We start from the raw sequence: 15,590 nt of genomic DNA, 5'->3' as shown, positions 1-15,590 counted from the left end.
ATGCGGTTTGGCGGGTCATGTTTCAGAGGATGGATGATTCGACCTTCACCTCCCAAGCCCGTTGAGGATTTGCAGCGATGATACAAGATCGACATTGGGGAGAATATACAACAACAACAAAAATATAATAAATACAAATAAGTAGGGATGTGGATCAGAAAACCAGTCAGTGTCTGGTGTGACCACCATTTGCCTCATGCAACGCGACACTTCAAATCAAATCAAAGTTTATTTGTCACGTGCGCTGAGACCTTACAGTGAAATGCTTACTTACAGGCCCCTACCAATAGTGCAAAAAAGGTATTAGGTGAACAATAGGTAGGTAAAGAAATAAAACAACAGTAAAAAGACAGGTTATATACAGTAGCGCGGCTATAAAAGTAGTGAGGCTACATACAGACACTGGTTAATCAGACTGATTGAGGTAGTATGTACATGTAGATATGGTTAAAGTGACAATGCATATATGATGAACAGAGAGTAGCAGTAGCGTAAAAGAGGGGTTGGCGGGTGGTGGGTGGGACACAATGCAGATAGCCCGGTTAGCCAATGTGCGGTTGGTTGGTCGGCCCAATTGAGGTAGTATGCACATTAATGTATAGTTAAAGTGACTATGCATACATGATAAACAGAGAGTAGCAGCAGTGTAAAAAGAGGGGTTGGGGGAGGCACACAATGCAAATAGTCCGGGTAGCCATTTGATTACCTGTTCAGGAGTCTTATGGCTTGGGGGTAAAAACAGTTGAGAAGCCTTTTTGTCCTAGACTTGTCACTCGGTACCGCTTGCCATGCGGTAGTAGAGAGGACAGTCTATGACTGGGGTGGCTGGGGTCTTTGACAATTTTTAGGGCCTTCCTCTGACACTGCCTGGTGTAGAGGTCCTGGATGGCAGTGATGTACTGGGCCGTAAGCACTACCCTCTGTAGTGCCTTGCAGTCGGAGGCCGAGCAATTGCCGTATCAGGCAGTGATGCTCTCGATGTTGCAGCTATAGAACCTTTTGAGGATCTCAGAACCCATGCCAAATCTTTTTAGTTTCCTGAGGGAGAATAGACTTTGTCGTGCCCTCTTCACGACTGTCTTGGTGTGTTTGGACCATTCTAGTTTGTTGTTGATGTGGACACCAAGGAACTTGAAGCTCTCAACCTGCTCCACTACATCCCCGTCGATGAGAATGGGGGCATGCTTGGTCCTCCTTTTCTTGTAGTCCACAATAATCTCCTTAGTCTTGGATACGTTGAGGGATAGGTTGTTATTCTGGCACCACCCGGCCAGGTCTCTGACTTCCTCACTATAGGCTGTCTCGTCGTTGTTGGTGATCAGGCATACCACTGTTGTGTCATCTGCAAACTTAATGATGGTGTTGGAGTCATGCCTGGCCATGCAGTCGTGGGTGAACAGGTTGTACAGGAGGGGACTGAGCACGCACCCCTGGGGAGCTCCAGTGTTGAGGATCAGCGTGGCAGATGTGTTGCTGCCTACCCTCAAGCACCTGGATGTGGCCTGCCAGGAAGTCCAGGATCCAGTTGCAGAAGGAGTCCCATGATCCTTAGCTTAGTGATGAGCTTTGATGGCACTATGGTGTTGAACGCTGAGCTGTAGTCAATGAATAGCATTCTCACGTAAGTGTTCATTTTGTCCAGGTAGGAAAGGGCAGTGTGGAGTGCAATAGAGATTGCATCATCTGTGGATCTGTTTGGGCAGTATGCAAATTGGAGTGGGTCTAGGGTTTCTGGGATAATGGTGTTGATGTGAGCCATTAACAACCTTTCAAAGCACTTCATGGCTACGGACGTGAGTGCTACGGGTCTGTAGTCATTTAGGCAGGTTGCATGTCCTTTGCATAGAGTTGATCAGGATGTTGATTGTGGCCTGTGGAATGTTGTCCCACTCCTCTTCAAAGGCTGTGCGAAGTTCCTGGATATTTGTGGGAACTGAAACACGCTGTCATACACGTCAATCTAGAGAATCCCAAACATGTTCAATGGGTGACATGTCTGGTGAGTATGCAGGCTATGGAAGAAATGGGACATTTTCAGCTTCCAGGAATTGTGTACAGATCTTTTCGACATGGGGCCATGCATTATCATGCTTAACTATGACATGATGGCGGTGGATGAATGGCACAACAATGGGCCTCAGGATCTCATTACGGTATCTCTGTGCATTCAAATTTCCATCAATAAATATAATTGTGTTCGTTGTCCGTAGCTTATGCCTGCCCCTACCATAACCCCACCCCCACTATGGGGCACTCTGTTCCCAACGTTGACATCAGCAAACCGCTCGCCCACACGCCATACCTGCTGTCTGCCATTTGCCCAGTACAGTTGAAACTGGGATTCATCCACGAAGAGCACAGTTCTCCAGCGTGCCAGTTGCCATCGAAGGTGAGCATTTTCCCATTGAAGTTGTTTCCGATGCCGAACTGCAGTCAGGTCAAAACCCTGGGGAGGACAATGGGCACGCAGATGAGCTTCCCTGAGACGGTTTCTGACAGTTTGTGCAGAAGTTCTTCGGTTGTGCAAACCCACAGTTTCATCAGCTGTCCGGGTCGCTGGTCTCAGACGATCCCACAGGTGAAGAAGATGGATGTAGAGGTCCTGGGTTGGCATGGTTACACGTGGTCTGCGGTTGTGAGACCAGTTGAACGTACTGCCAAATTCTCTAAAATGACATTGGAGGCGTTTTATGGTAGAGAAATTAACATTATTTATCTGGCAACAGCTTTGGTGGACATTCCTGCAGTCGGCATGGCAATTGCATGCTCCCTCAGACATCTGTGGCATTGTGTTGTGTGACAAAACTGTACATTTTAGAGTGGCCTTTTATTGCCCCCAGCACAAGGTGCACCTGTGTAATGATCATGCTGTTTAATCAGCTTCTTGATATACCACCCCTGTCAGGTGGATGGATTATCTTGGAAAAGGATAAATGCTCACTAACAGGAATGTAAACACATTTGTGCAACAAATTTGAGATAAATAAGCTTTTTGTGCATATGGAAAATATCTGCAGACTTTTATTTCAGCTCATGAAACATGAGACTAACACTTTACATGTTGCATTTATATTTTTCTTCAGTATGTGTTTGTAAATGTAAGAGTGATATTCAAATCATTATAATTCTTTGATCCTATCATGTGAGATCATACCAATATAGGAACTTCAGGGGAACGTTTCTGAAGTAGAAATAAGGTTTGGTTTAGCTTTGAGTTTCATTTCTCACATGAAGGAGATTGGAGAAAGCCTCTGGTTTCAAACTAGTGACTCAGAATTGGTTGTGTGTTATTTTTCTTATTTCCAAGAGCACCGACTACAGAAACTTCCGAAAATGAAGTATGTAGGTGGTAGGTGGTTGACAATTTGTGAGAACTCAAGGGGAAATGGCTTGTCTGCTGAGTTCTGTCTGCCTCCTGCTTCCGTCTTCTCACAACTCACTTGATTTTTTCTATCCAGGAGAAGTCCCTAATCCTCTCTGTCTGTCTATTTCTCATTCCATCGCTATCCTCAGGCAATGGTTGGCTTCTTTTTATTAGGAACCTTTATTTTGTACTGTGTGGGACAGATCCAAATTCAAGGTAAGTCTCATCTACAACTACTAGTCAGGGTTGGGGGTATCCCATTTAAATTGAATTGAAGTGTAATTTAAAGTGTAATTTAAAATGTAAAATTTGAAGTGTAATTAGGATTTTGCAATTGTTGAATTAGAATTCACTTTCTGAATTGACAAGGCAGACATGGGTAATGGCAGCTCCGTTATGAGAGCCAACACAATCTCCTCAATCTCTGCTGTGTGTCTGAAAGAGTCAGGGGTAATTAAATATTTCACTGTTTTGTTTGGTGTGTCAGGGATCCCCCAAATATGTGTGTCCCAGCCCTCATGTTCAGCCTGCCTGAGGAGCCCTGGATGTGCTTGGTGCAAACACAAGGTCAGCGTTATCATGTATCAACTAGCTTGCTGCTGCTGCCTGTATTTGTTTAAAACTGTATCATGTTTTATCCTTGAGTTTTGCTATACTTTCTCTACTCTTAATTCTTGAACTCAATGGCCTTTGAATGCTTTGTGAGTTGACTTACAACATGTAGGGACAATGACATTAGGGCCACTGTAGGAGCTACTTACAATAGGAGCCGACATACTATAGGTCTTCATTGCGGTCTGAATGGTAATATCCTTGTGCATATTTGGTGAGATCTTAGACAATGATGTCCCATCAAGCTCATGTAAGATAATATATATCTTATTTTTTCAACATGTTCAACAGCTTCTACAGTTTGGCAGACATTTTGCTAACAGTTCCGGGTTGAATTATACAGGACCTTTTATATTTAGCGGTGGAAGAGGTCACGTAACGTGTCAAAATAACAACTCTTTACCTCCTGATGATAAGAGGTGTGAGAGGTTGACTGAAAGACAGTTAGGTCAAGTGAATGTTTCAATTCCTCCTTCACATTGTTATACATTGAAAGATAAAGGCTATAGGTATCCTCAGCCATTTATACTAGTATCAAATGACTGAAGTATTTATTTTTATTTTATTTTTTATTTCACCTTTATTTAACCAGGTAGGCTAGTTGAGAACAAGTTCTCATTTGCAACTGTGACCTGGCCAAGATAAATCATAGCAGTGTGAACAGACAACACAGAGTTATACATGGAGTAAACAATTAACAAGTCAATAACACAGTAGAAAAAAAGAGAGTCTATATATACATTTTGTGCAAAAGGCATGAGGAGGTAGGCAAATAATTAAAATTTTGCAGATTAACACTGGAGTGATAAATGATCAGATGGTCATGTACAGGTAGAGATATTGGTGTGCAAAAGAGCAGAAAAGTAAATAAATATAAACAGTATGGGGATGAGGTAGGTAAAATTGGGTGGGCTATTTACCGATAGACTATATACAGCTGCAGCGATCGGTTAGCTGCTCAGATAGCAGATGTTTGAAGTTGGTGAGGGAGATAAAAGTCTCCAACTTCAGCGATTTTTGCAATTCGTTCCAGTCACAGGCAGCAGAGAACTGGAACGAAAGGCGGCCAAATGAGGTGTTGGCTTTAGGGATGATCAGTGAGATACACCTGCTGGAGCGCGTGCTACGGGTGGGTGTTGCTATCGTGACCAGTGAACTGAGATAAGGCGGAGCTTTACCTAGCATGGACTTGTAGATGACCTGGAGCCAGTGGGTCTGGTGACGAATATGTAGTGATGGCCAGCCGACTAGAGCGTACAGGTCGCAGTGGTGGGTTGTATAAGGTGCTTTAGTAACAAAACGGATGGCACTGTGATAAACTGCATCCAGTTTGCTGAGTAGAGTATTGAAAGCTATTTTGTAGATGACATCACCGAAGTCGAGGATCGGTAGGATAGTCAGTTTTACTAGGGTAAGTTTGGCGGCGTGAGTGAAGGAGGCTTTGTTGCGGAATAGAAAGCCGACTCTAGATTTGATTTTAGATTGGAGATGTTTGATATGAGTCTGGAAGGAGAGTTTACAGTCTAGTCAGACACCTAGGTACTTATAGATGTCCACATATTCTAGGTCGGAACCATCCAGGGTGGTGATGCTAGTCGGGCGTGCGGGTGCAGGCAGTGAATGGTTGAAAAGCATGCATTTGGTTTTACTAGTGTTTAAGAGCAGTTGGAGGCAACGGAAGGAGTGTTGTATGGCATTGAAGCTCGTTTGGAGGTTAGATAGCACAGTGTCCAAGGACGGGCCGGAGCTGTTGGCCGAGGTTGGGGTAGCCAGGAGGAAGGCATGGCCAGCCATTGAGAAATGCTTGTTGAAGTTTTCGATCATCATGGATTTATCGGTGGTGACCATGATACCTAGCCTCAGTGCAGTGGGCAGCTGGGAGGAGGTGCTCTTGTTCTCCATGGACTTCACAGTGTCCCAGAACTTTTTGGAGTTAGAGCTACAGGATGCAAATTTCTGCCTGAAGAAGCTGGCCTTTGCTTTCCTGACTGACTGCGTGTATTGGTTCCTGACTTCCCTGAACAGTTGCATATCGCGGGGACTATTCGATGCTATTGCAGTCCGCCACAGGATGTTTTTGTGCTGGTCGAGGGCAGTCAGGTCTGGAGTGAACCAAGGGCTATATCTGTTCTTAGTTCTGCATTTTTTGAACGGAGCATGCTTATCTAAAATGGTGAGGAAGTTACTTTTAAAGAATGACCAGGCATCCTCAACTGACAGGATGAGGTCAATATCCTTCCAGGATACCCGGGCCAGGTCGATTAGAAAGGCCTGCTCACAGAAGTGTTTTAGGGAGCGTTTGACAGTGATGAGGGGTGGTCGTTTGACTGCGGATCCGTAGCGGATACATTATCCCACTGGGCACAGACGTCAGTTCAACATATTGTTTTGATTTACATTTGGTTGAGTTGTCAGCTAACGTGAATGCAATGTGAAATCAACGAAACATTTTACCATGTCATTGGATTTAGGTTCAAAGTTGGGTGAAAAAAAAGATTAAATGCAGTTACGCTGATGACTATGCAAATCCAATTAGTTTTCCACGTTGATTCAACGTCATCACATAGATTTTTGGGGTTGAAATGACATGGAACAATGTTCATTCAACCAGTTTTTGACCAGTGGGATGGGACTGTATAACCCTTTTGGATCCAGGTAAAAAAAAACTTTGGGTTCTGTTTAGAACTGTTTGCACGTAGGGTTCTACATGGAACACAAAATAGTTTTACCTGGAACCAAAAAGGGTCGATATTTTAATTGTGTATTGTGCTGCTGCAGCTCTCTGTGATTTCTTATGACAGCGTCATGCTACTGGTGTCAGACTCACTTCCGTCTTTCTATTTCCACGTTCATCTCCTGCACATTTTACTTTCAATACTTTAAATTAGCTGTATTTTTTTCTCTGTGTCATTTTGTTGTTGACTGCTTTTTTTCTACATGAATCAAGATATTCAAATGTTTGTTGGCTTTTGACTTCTTCTCTGTCATTTCTCCTTGCAATCTAACCCTTTCTCGGTCTAATCTATAGGTCCTATGTATCATAATCACGTCCCATATATGTTTAAAAATAAAAACAATGTTTTTGTGTAAGAATTCTAAGCCTAAAACAGAGATGTAACCCCATCTGTTTAACTGACAAGAGGCAGGCCCACATGATAACCTGGCACCCCACTGGTATGAGTCAGTGTTTTATTGTCTATATCATTAGTCCAACACACTGAACTAAGACCATAATACCTATCCTCCTGACAGGATTTCCTGAAGTCTGGGGAGTCCACTGAGCGGAGGTGTGACACTGCTGAGTCTCTGAGGACCAGAGGCTGTGAGCAGACAGACATCATCAACCCCCAATCAGAACTGGTCTTCCTAAAGAACAATGAGCTCAGCAGCGACCCAGACAATGTGGTCCAGCTTAAGCCACAAAACCTCCTCTTCAAACTCAGAGTCGGTGAGAATTATATGACTCGTACACAGCAGCTGCTCAGTATTTCTCAGTGAACAAGCAAGGACAGGTCCAAATCTGAAATTCTTTGTGGTGCTTTATTGATCCTTTATTAAGGAGTGTGAAGTACTAGACATAACAGTACTAGTCTCCTATTGATGCATGCTTTGCCACAACTGTACTAACTGACCCGTCTGGTTTCAGGAGTCCCTCAGACCTTCAGTGTGTCATTCAAGAGAGCCGAGGGCTACCCCATAGACCTGTACTACCTAATGGACCTGTCCTTCTCCATGAGGGACGACCTGGACACCATCAAGAATCTGGGCCAGGAAATCCTCTCTACGCTAAAAAACGTCACCAATAAGGTCCGCATAGGTGAGTGCTGAGGAGACAGACTTTTGCAGAAGTAAGGATTTCAAGTTAGGATTTAATCAACTGTGTGTAGTCATCTGACTATGCCACCTATCCTCATTTTGTCCATCTCCATCCCTCGCCTCTCTCCCTATCAGGCTTTGGCTCATTTGTGGACAAGGTGGCTCTGCCGTATGTCAGCCAGGTTAAGGACAAGAAGAACAACCCCTGCCCCAGCCGCCTGTACACCTGTCAACCTGCGTTCAGCTTCCAGAACATTCTGGGACTAACCCAAGACGTGGCTGAGTTCAAGACCAGGGTCAGCAACCAGATCATCTCTGGAAACCTGGACTCCCCCGAGTCTGGCTTTGACGCCATCATGCAGGCAGCTGTCTGCCAGGTAGGACTGTCATACATGACCAAACACAGTTACCTCTGTATAGAGGCTAGGATGTCTACAACCAATGCGGTCTCAGAGCATTTAGTAGTAAATCCGAGACATTCCATTTTGTATGATATGTTACGAATTGCAATTCAAATGATATGTTACGAATTGCAATTCATACGATATCTTACGAATTTGCAAAGTGTACGATATGCTACGAATTTTCAAAACGTATCATATGTTACAAATTCCATTTTGTTGTGGCTAATGTTAGCTAGGGATGGCTAGCTAGGTGGCTAACGTTAGCTAGGTTAGGGGTTGGGGGTTAAGGTTAGGGTTAGGATTTAGCTAAAATGATTAGGGGAAGGGTTAGCTAACATGCTAAGTAGTTGCAAAGTCTAAAAAGTAGGAAGTAGTTGCAAAGTTACTAAAATGCTGAAATTGTCCGTAATGAGATTCATATATACGCCCACCCATCCACTCCGACCAACCACCCTCCTTTCGTTTTTGCCTTAAGTAACCTTCCGTCTTGCGAAATCATACCAAACGTTACATATCATATTAATGTGAATGCCCCGGATTTACATTTACTATGTTACGTTTAGTCGAGGAGACCAGTCTGCTACAACGTATGTCTACAATGTCCATTTATATTTCTCTCCCTTTCTCTCTCTCCCTCTCTCCCTCCCTCCCTCCCTCCAGGGTGTGATTGGTTGGAACAATGTCACCCGGATCCTGGTTTACACGTCAGATGACACCTTCCACATTGCCGGGGACGGCAGGCTGGCTGGGATATTCGAACCTAATGATGGGAAGTGTCATCTCAATGGCAGCGGCTTCTACGATGGCACTAAATATGTGAGTTATCAACAGAGGGGTGGGATGATCAACACTTAGAAGAAGTGAGCTTGTTTCAGTGACATTTGTTGTGGAAGAGCTGGGCAACTACGACACCTTTCTGTGGTTATTTAATCCACTTCCTATGTGTCTAAGGACTACCCATCGGTTGGCCAGCTCGCCAGGGTCCTGGCAGCCAATAACATCCAGCTCATCTTTGCTGTCACCGAGGAAAGTGTTGCTGCCTACAAGGTCAGGACTGATAGGAGAGATAGTTTGTTAAAGCAAATTTCAAAAGTTCACAAAATGTTTAACCTCTGTATTTCTACCTTCACCCCGTCTCTCTCTATTGTGCCCATACCTAAACAAACACACATATACACACACACACACACTTTTCTAGGCATTGAGTAAACTAATCCCTCAGTCAGTGCTGGGAGTCCTGAAGAATGACTCCAGCAACGTGGTCCAGCTCATCTTAGAGGCCTACAGTGTGAGTATCTCAACGGTCTCAAGCCTAGAACACAGTTGACAATAATTAGTGCCAAGCTACTGCAAAATGGTGAAATACTTCAATGGCAAAAGGCTGCAATGACCAATAAAATGCATATTCAAAAGAGGACATAAAATCATGTCTGTGGTTATGGCCATGACTCATACAGCAGACTAAAATAGTGGAACCAGCTCCCATACGTATATTCACTGGAATCCCTGGCCTCATGGTTAGCTAGTGACGGATATAGTGTGTGCTATGCTCTCACAAGTAGAAAAATATACTGGCAAATTATGTGTCAATCTTCCTAGTGGTAAAGTTAAGGTTTCATACATGATAGACCTACATTTCTCTAGGAATTTAAGACATTTAGGCCTAGAGAAATATAAACTACTTTTGAAATGTATTACTTACAAACAAACGTATCACTGTGGCTTTGCAATGAAATTCCATTCATTGGACACATAGACAAACATGTAAAATCATCAACTCTCCTATCTATAGTAATGCATATCTGTTCACAGAACCTGTCCTCCACTATCTTATTGGAGCACCATGGAGCCCCCTCAGGTCTGGACGTGACCTACAGATCCCACTGCACCCCTGCAGAAGGGGACAACACCCCGTGGCAGAGGAGGGGCGAGTGCATGAACGTCAAGCTCAACCAGCAGGTCTGGCACAAAGCAGGGGTTGAGGGCAAAAACAAGATGTGAACAAGGAAAGCAAGGCTCATGTCTTTAATGGATTTAGTCATGTAATATATGTAGTTATGTAATAGTTGTTCACTTGAAATCAATGGCAGAAAACAACAAAACCAGCATACACTGGGTTTATTTAATGGCATACTGTATAGGACTTGTGTTACAGACCAATTTATTGTGTATTATCCTCTCCATTGCACCCAGGTTGACTTCACAGTGAGTCTGAATATTTCAATGTCTGAAGGAGAATGTCTGAAGGAGAAGAAGCAGTTTTTCCTCAAACTGCAGGGCATCAGCGAGACCCTGAAGGTCTCCGTGGAAACCCTGTGTGACTGTGACTGCCATGACAGAGAACAGCAGTCTACACACTGCAATGAAAAGGGAACGCTCAACTGTGGAATCTGCAGGCAAGTCCTCAAATTATGACGAGAACTCACAGCACCTCCTGGTTGGTGAGATAGAGAACTGTGCTTACAAATTGCACACAGTAAAGGAAACAGCTGCAGACTGCAGTTTGACTGTTACCACATAGCAGTAAACAAGTTTCTATAGAAATGTATCAAATATAAAAGTTCTCAGAATCAAAACTTGAGGGGATTCAAGTTAATAGTTTTCCATTGTTACAGTGTTTTTGAGGTACTGATGAGTAGGGCTAGAAGTCTTCCCTGATTACGTGACCTGACCAGAAAAAAACTCTACCCAATTTTTTTCATTGTTTTTGTAAAATGCTGTGCCCTTTAGCTGTGACGAGGATCACCTGGGTCAAAGGTGTGAGTGTGAGCAGCCTAAGGACATGATCTCTGCCGACTCTATGGACACAACATGTCGCCAAGACAGCTCCCCGCTGCTATGCAGCGGGCACGGGAGCTGTGAGTGTGGCATATGTGTGTGCCAGGGCACCCACCGTGGTGATTTCTGCCAATGTGATGACAACAGCTGTGACCGCCACAACAACATGCTCTGCAGTGGTGAGTAAACTAAAACAGTTAGTTCAGGCCATGCATTTTGATTGGTTAAGAATGTGTTCCTTATAGCTGCACCTTATTGGAGCCCATTTTTCAGCTGTGTTTGACAACGTTTGCCGCCTGTCTCCTGCAGGTAATGGGCAATGTGACTGTGGAACATGTAAGTGTCATGCCAACTACACAGGCTCTGCGTGTGACTGTTCCACCCTCACCGACCAGTGCAGGACTGCTGGGAAGCTGTGCAATGGCCAGGGAACATGCCAGTGTAACCAGTGCCAGTGCAACAATGACTTCTTTGGCATGAGCTGCTCAAAGATTGCTAATGCATGCGCAAAATTCCTGTGAGTACAAGAAAATAACTTAGTTATTTTGGATTGAGTTTCCAGGTTGCCAAAGTTTAGTACTTCAATTGTGACCTTACAGGAACACTTTACATTACAATAATGCAGTGTCTGTGTGTGTGCCTGTGTACCTTCAGTATGTCTGTTAACCTGTCTTTGTGTAACATTTCCAGGGCCTGTGTGACGTGTGAATTGGCCAATAAGGAAAGTGACGGACTAAAGAGTAACTGTAGCCGACCATGTGGCTCAGTCAAGCCCACTTGGGTTGAGGGACCCCAGGAGTTCCCCTGCAGAGAAGACACCATCTCCTACAAAGTGGAGCTGGTCCCTGACGGCAACATCCTGGTCCTCTACGCAGATCTGCCCCGTGATTATCCTTTATTTTCAAGATTTTAACATGGCTATGTATCCAACTGGCTTACTGTTTTTACCATTTCTATTCTCACTGCTCATTGGAGCAATTCATAATATTGCTAGCTCTTAGGCACACCTAAAAAAGATCACTCCTATGACATCCTTATTCTGCGTATATGGACCTATTCTGCTATAGTTGTTTGATCAAAGATGCTTTGCGTTAGACAAAAAGTCAGGACTCATGTTCTACTACAAACTCTTCCTCTTCACATCCCTGGCAGGCTCTGTTGACAAGACTTATGTGATCATTGGCAGCTCGGTGTCCAGCATCATCTTCATTGGGATCGCAGTGATCCTCATCAGCTGGCTGATGCTGGAGTTCCACTACCGGAGAGAGTACGCCAGCTTCCTCAAAGCAACGGAGACTGTAGTCTGGAAAAATGTGAGAGAAAGAACAGTATACACATGACAACGAATCACCATGATATGTCAAATAGGCTAGATGTCTCTGCGTTAACTGGTCGTTTCTCATAACCAAATATCTGTCCATTGTTCTCAGTCTCATAGTTTATTGTATGAATAGAATAGTGGATTTCTTTATTATTTGTGAATGTGTTTGTGCTTCTTATTGTTGTTTTCTCATGTTTTTAAAGCAAATCATCAACTTAAGGAGTCTTTAATGCAAGATTTATAATGTTAAGTGTTGGTTGTTGATAACATGATGCTCGCTCTGTACTAAACTTATCTCTTGTTGGTCCTTTGTGTTTCAGATCGAAAATCCTTTGTTCCAGGACGCCACAACCATAGTTATGAACCCCATACACATTCAAGAGGACTGATCCAAACCCATTCAACTCTGAAGCCAACCAACACTTTACTTCAGGAAAATCTGTTACATACAGTAATAAGCGAAAGCGGGACCATATACTGATCCTAACTTCTAGAAGAGGAACCGCTTGTTCCTTTATCCACATTAATTGGAAAAATTCAATGAGCCGATTTGTATAATAAATATAAATTTGAAGGGCTAAAATTATAAAATATTAGAATATTGAATCTCCCTAAAGGCTTAAGTCACATAAAAGTTATACTTAAATCGGAACTGGTTCTCTAGCAGATTAGTAAGAATGTCTCACCCCTTGTTCAAAAATTGCCTTTTTCCCTTTGTCCAGATTATAACCTCTCACTTTCGGTTATTTTAAAATGAAAACCTCTCCAAAATATCCCTATTTTTGAAACAAGCCGTAGAAAGATGGTTACAATTTCAGTTTCATTTTTCCTACCGAACCACATGACCTTTGGAGGTGTTCAGAACCAGGTTAAGGGCAGAGAAAGCTTGTTGGACACTAAGAAAGCTTTGTTGAGCTTTTAACACATAATCCAAGGAGGGGCCAGTTTAGAATAAAACTGCTTCCTACTGCTTGACCTATGTTGTTGATGTAAATTGATGTAGCTCTACAGTTTTTGCTGCGAAGAGACAGAATCATTAGATAAATTGTTTTGATACTGCTCATATGTATGTAGTTTGTTTTTGGTTACAAGTTCAGGAATCGCTGAAAAATCACACCATAGTCAATCAATCAATAATATAATACAAATTTTAATCTTTAATTTACCATCTGTAGATACCAATTGCGGTCGGTGCCGTTTAAGATTAGGGAGGACAATATTTTTTTATGAGCATGGTCTTATTTCTAGCCTACGAATGAAAGTTTACAACAGGTCAAGAGAAAAATGTGAGTAATCAAGGTGACAGACAGTGACATAATCAATACCGCCTTGCACACTCTTGCCTGCTTCTAGCTGATCTAGAGTGTAATTATTAGTCCAAAAAGTTGCAAACAAAAGTTTCTATTGGACAAATCCAAGTATGTTTATCCCCAGGTGAAAAAACCTTTCCAAGTCAAACCTTCATATCAGAACTGCTAACCGCTACACACATCCTACGTCGTTGTCACCATATTAGCTAATGTCATAGTCAACATGGCTACTAGAACTAATGATTTAGTAAACACGCTACAATCATGCAGTGCAGTGAACAGCAAGCAGTTTAGCAGTTACACTGGGGGGGCCCAGTGGCAATAAATTCATAAAACCGAAAACGTACGTTGCGTTGGAAGAGTTCCCGTGTTGGATATCCTGAACCAGCTAGCTAACATAGCATCCATCACTGTTTGAGCCAGGTGTTTGAATAGGCTAAATTAGCTAGCTGCCTTAGCTAACTAAGTAAGTGAAAGTGAATATAATACAACTAAATAGAATTCTCTCTCTCTCTCTCTCTTGCTTCTCCTTCATTTTTTGAGAAATGAATTTGTTCAAAACTGTTCAGGTTTTGTATTGAATTCAATGTACCCAGAGGAGGACGGACACTAGCTATAAAATGTACCATGTCCGTAAAATGTTTATAGTATGTTTAAGCTGGAAGTAGAAGTCTAAGTATTGTTATCCATTAGTTTATTCCAATTATGGGTGTGGTGGTAGGGTTAGGGGAGAATAATACATAAGGGCTTTTTATTTATTTATTATTATGCAGCAAACATCAGATACAGCCAGCTCTTTGCATTCCGGCGGAAGTAATTCATTGTCAATGGAGCAGTCCGCAATGCTATGTTGGGGGTGCTGCACTAAGCTGCGGTGAGTTCGGTGTACCATATGCTTTCAGTATTTTAAACATGTGCATTGCTTTACTGTATGGTGATACAAACAGAAGTAGGTCTAAACACACAGACTCCAACTAGCAAGCTTTTAGCTAGTTGAAAAGCGAAGCACTTGCGTCAAGTACGGAAAAACCAAACGAATATGCCTCTGGTGGACATCAGGCTTAGAGGAACAAATGACATTGTCATGAGAACATTACAAAATGCTTAGATAGATCAAATGTTCTGAAGCTTGGTATGAAATCTTGTGAAGTGTCATTCCTTTCCAGTTTGTGCACATGGTATTGCATTACATTCAGTTTTTCTTAATGAATTATTTTTGTGTTTTGGTCTGAATTAAGAAATATAGCTGTGATGTGGGATAATGTTCAATATTATTACATAAAGTATTCTCTGTACAGTGTATTCATTATATAGGCCTATGTGGCCATTGTCTGTGTCATTGAAATCAAATAGTACCGTTTTTAATAATAAATGCCTGGATTGTACCGTATTTGCCCATTATTCTTTTCAAAATTCTTCAAGCTCCATCAAATTACTTGTTGAGTATTGCTAGACGAACATTTTCAAGTCTTGCCACAGATTTTCAAGCAGGTTTAAGTCAAAACTGTAACTCGGCCTCTCAGAAACATTCATGGTCTTCTTGGTAAGCAAGTCCAGTGTAGATTTGGCCTTGTGTTTTCCAATCAGATTAAATGAAATTATCATCAAATGTATTTATAAAGCCCTATTTACATCAGCAGATGTTGCAAAGTGCTTATTGTCCTGCTGAAAGGTGACTTCATTTCCCAGTGTCTGGTGGAAAGCAGACTGGTTTAGCTCTAGGATTTTGCCTGTGCTTAACTCCATTACACTTATTTTTTATCCTGAAAATCTCCCCAGTCCTTAACAATTACAAGCATACCCATAACATACCCACTATGCTTGAAAATATAGAGAGTGGTACTCAGTAACGTGTTATATTGTATTTGCCCAAAACACAACTTTTTGTATTCAGGACAAAATGTTAATTGCTTTGCCAATTTTCTTTGCAGCATTACTTAGGTGGAACTTTGCAAACTGTTGGAATATTTTTTCTGTCCTTCTTT

At 42.5% G+C, this 15,590-nt stretch overlaps 1 protein-coding gene across 1 annotated transcript; it reads left to right on the top strand.

The window, feature by feature from the left end:
* The first annotated feature begins 3,228 nt into the window (after window positions 1-3,228).
* Window positions 3,229-15,242, top strand: LOC139413519 (integrin beta-7-like). Its single transcript, XM_071161008.1, has 15 exons — window positions 3,229-3,580; window positions 3,852-3,931; window positions 7,229-7,424; window positions 7,623-7,793; window positions 7,928-8,169; window positions 8,857-9,012; window positions 9,148-9,243; window positions 9,395-9,484; window positions 10,009-10,155; window positions 10,390-10,592; window positions 10,927-11,153; window positions 11,284-11,491; window positions 11,665-11,858; window positions 12,127-12,287; window positions 12,616-15,242. Exons 1-15 carry the CDS (start codon window positions 3,517-3,519, stop codon window positions 12,682-12,684), a joined length of 2,304 nt encoding a protein of 767 aa, XP_071017109.1. The 5' UTR covers window positions 3,229-3,516; the 3' UTR covers window positions 12,685-15,242.
* The last annotated feature ends 348 nt before the right edge of the window (window positions 15,243-15,590 follow it).

The sequence above is a fragment of the Oncorhynchus clarkii genome, chromosome 7, assembly GCF_045791955.1.
Source record: "Oncorhynchus clarkii lewisi isolate Uvic-CL-2024 chromosome 7, UVic_Ocla_1.0, whole genome shotgun sequence".
NCBI lineage: Eukaryota > Metazoa > Chordata > Actinopteri > Salmoniformes > Salmonidae > Oncorhynchus > Oncorhynchus clarkii.
The sequence above is the reverse complement of the archived record's forward strand: the minus strand, read 5'-3'. Positions and strand labels throughout refer to the sequence as shown.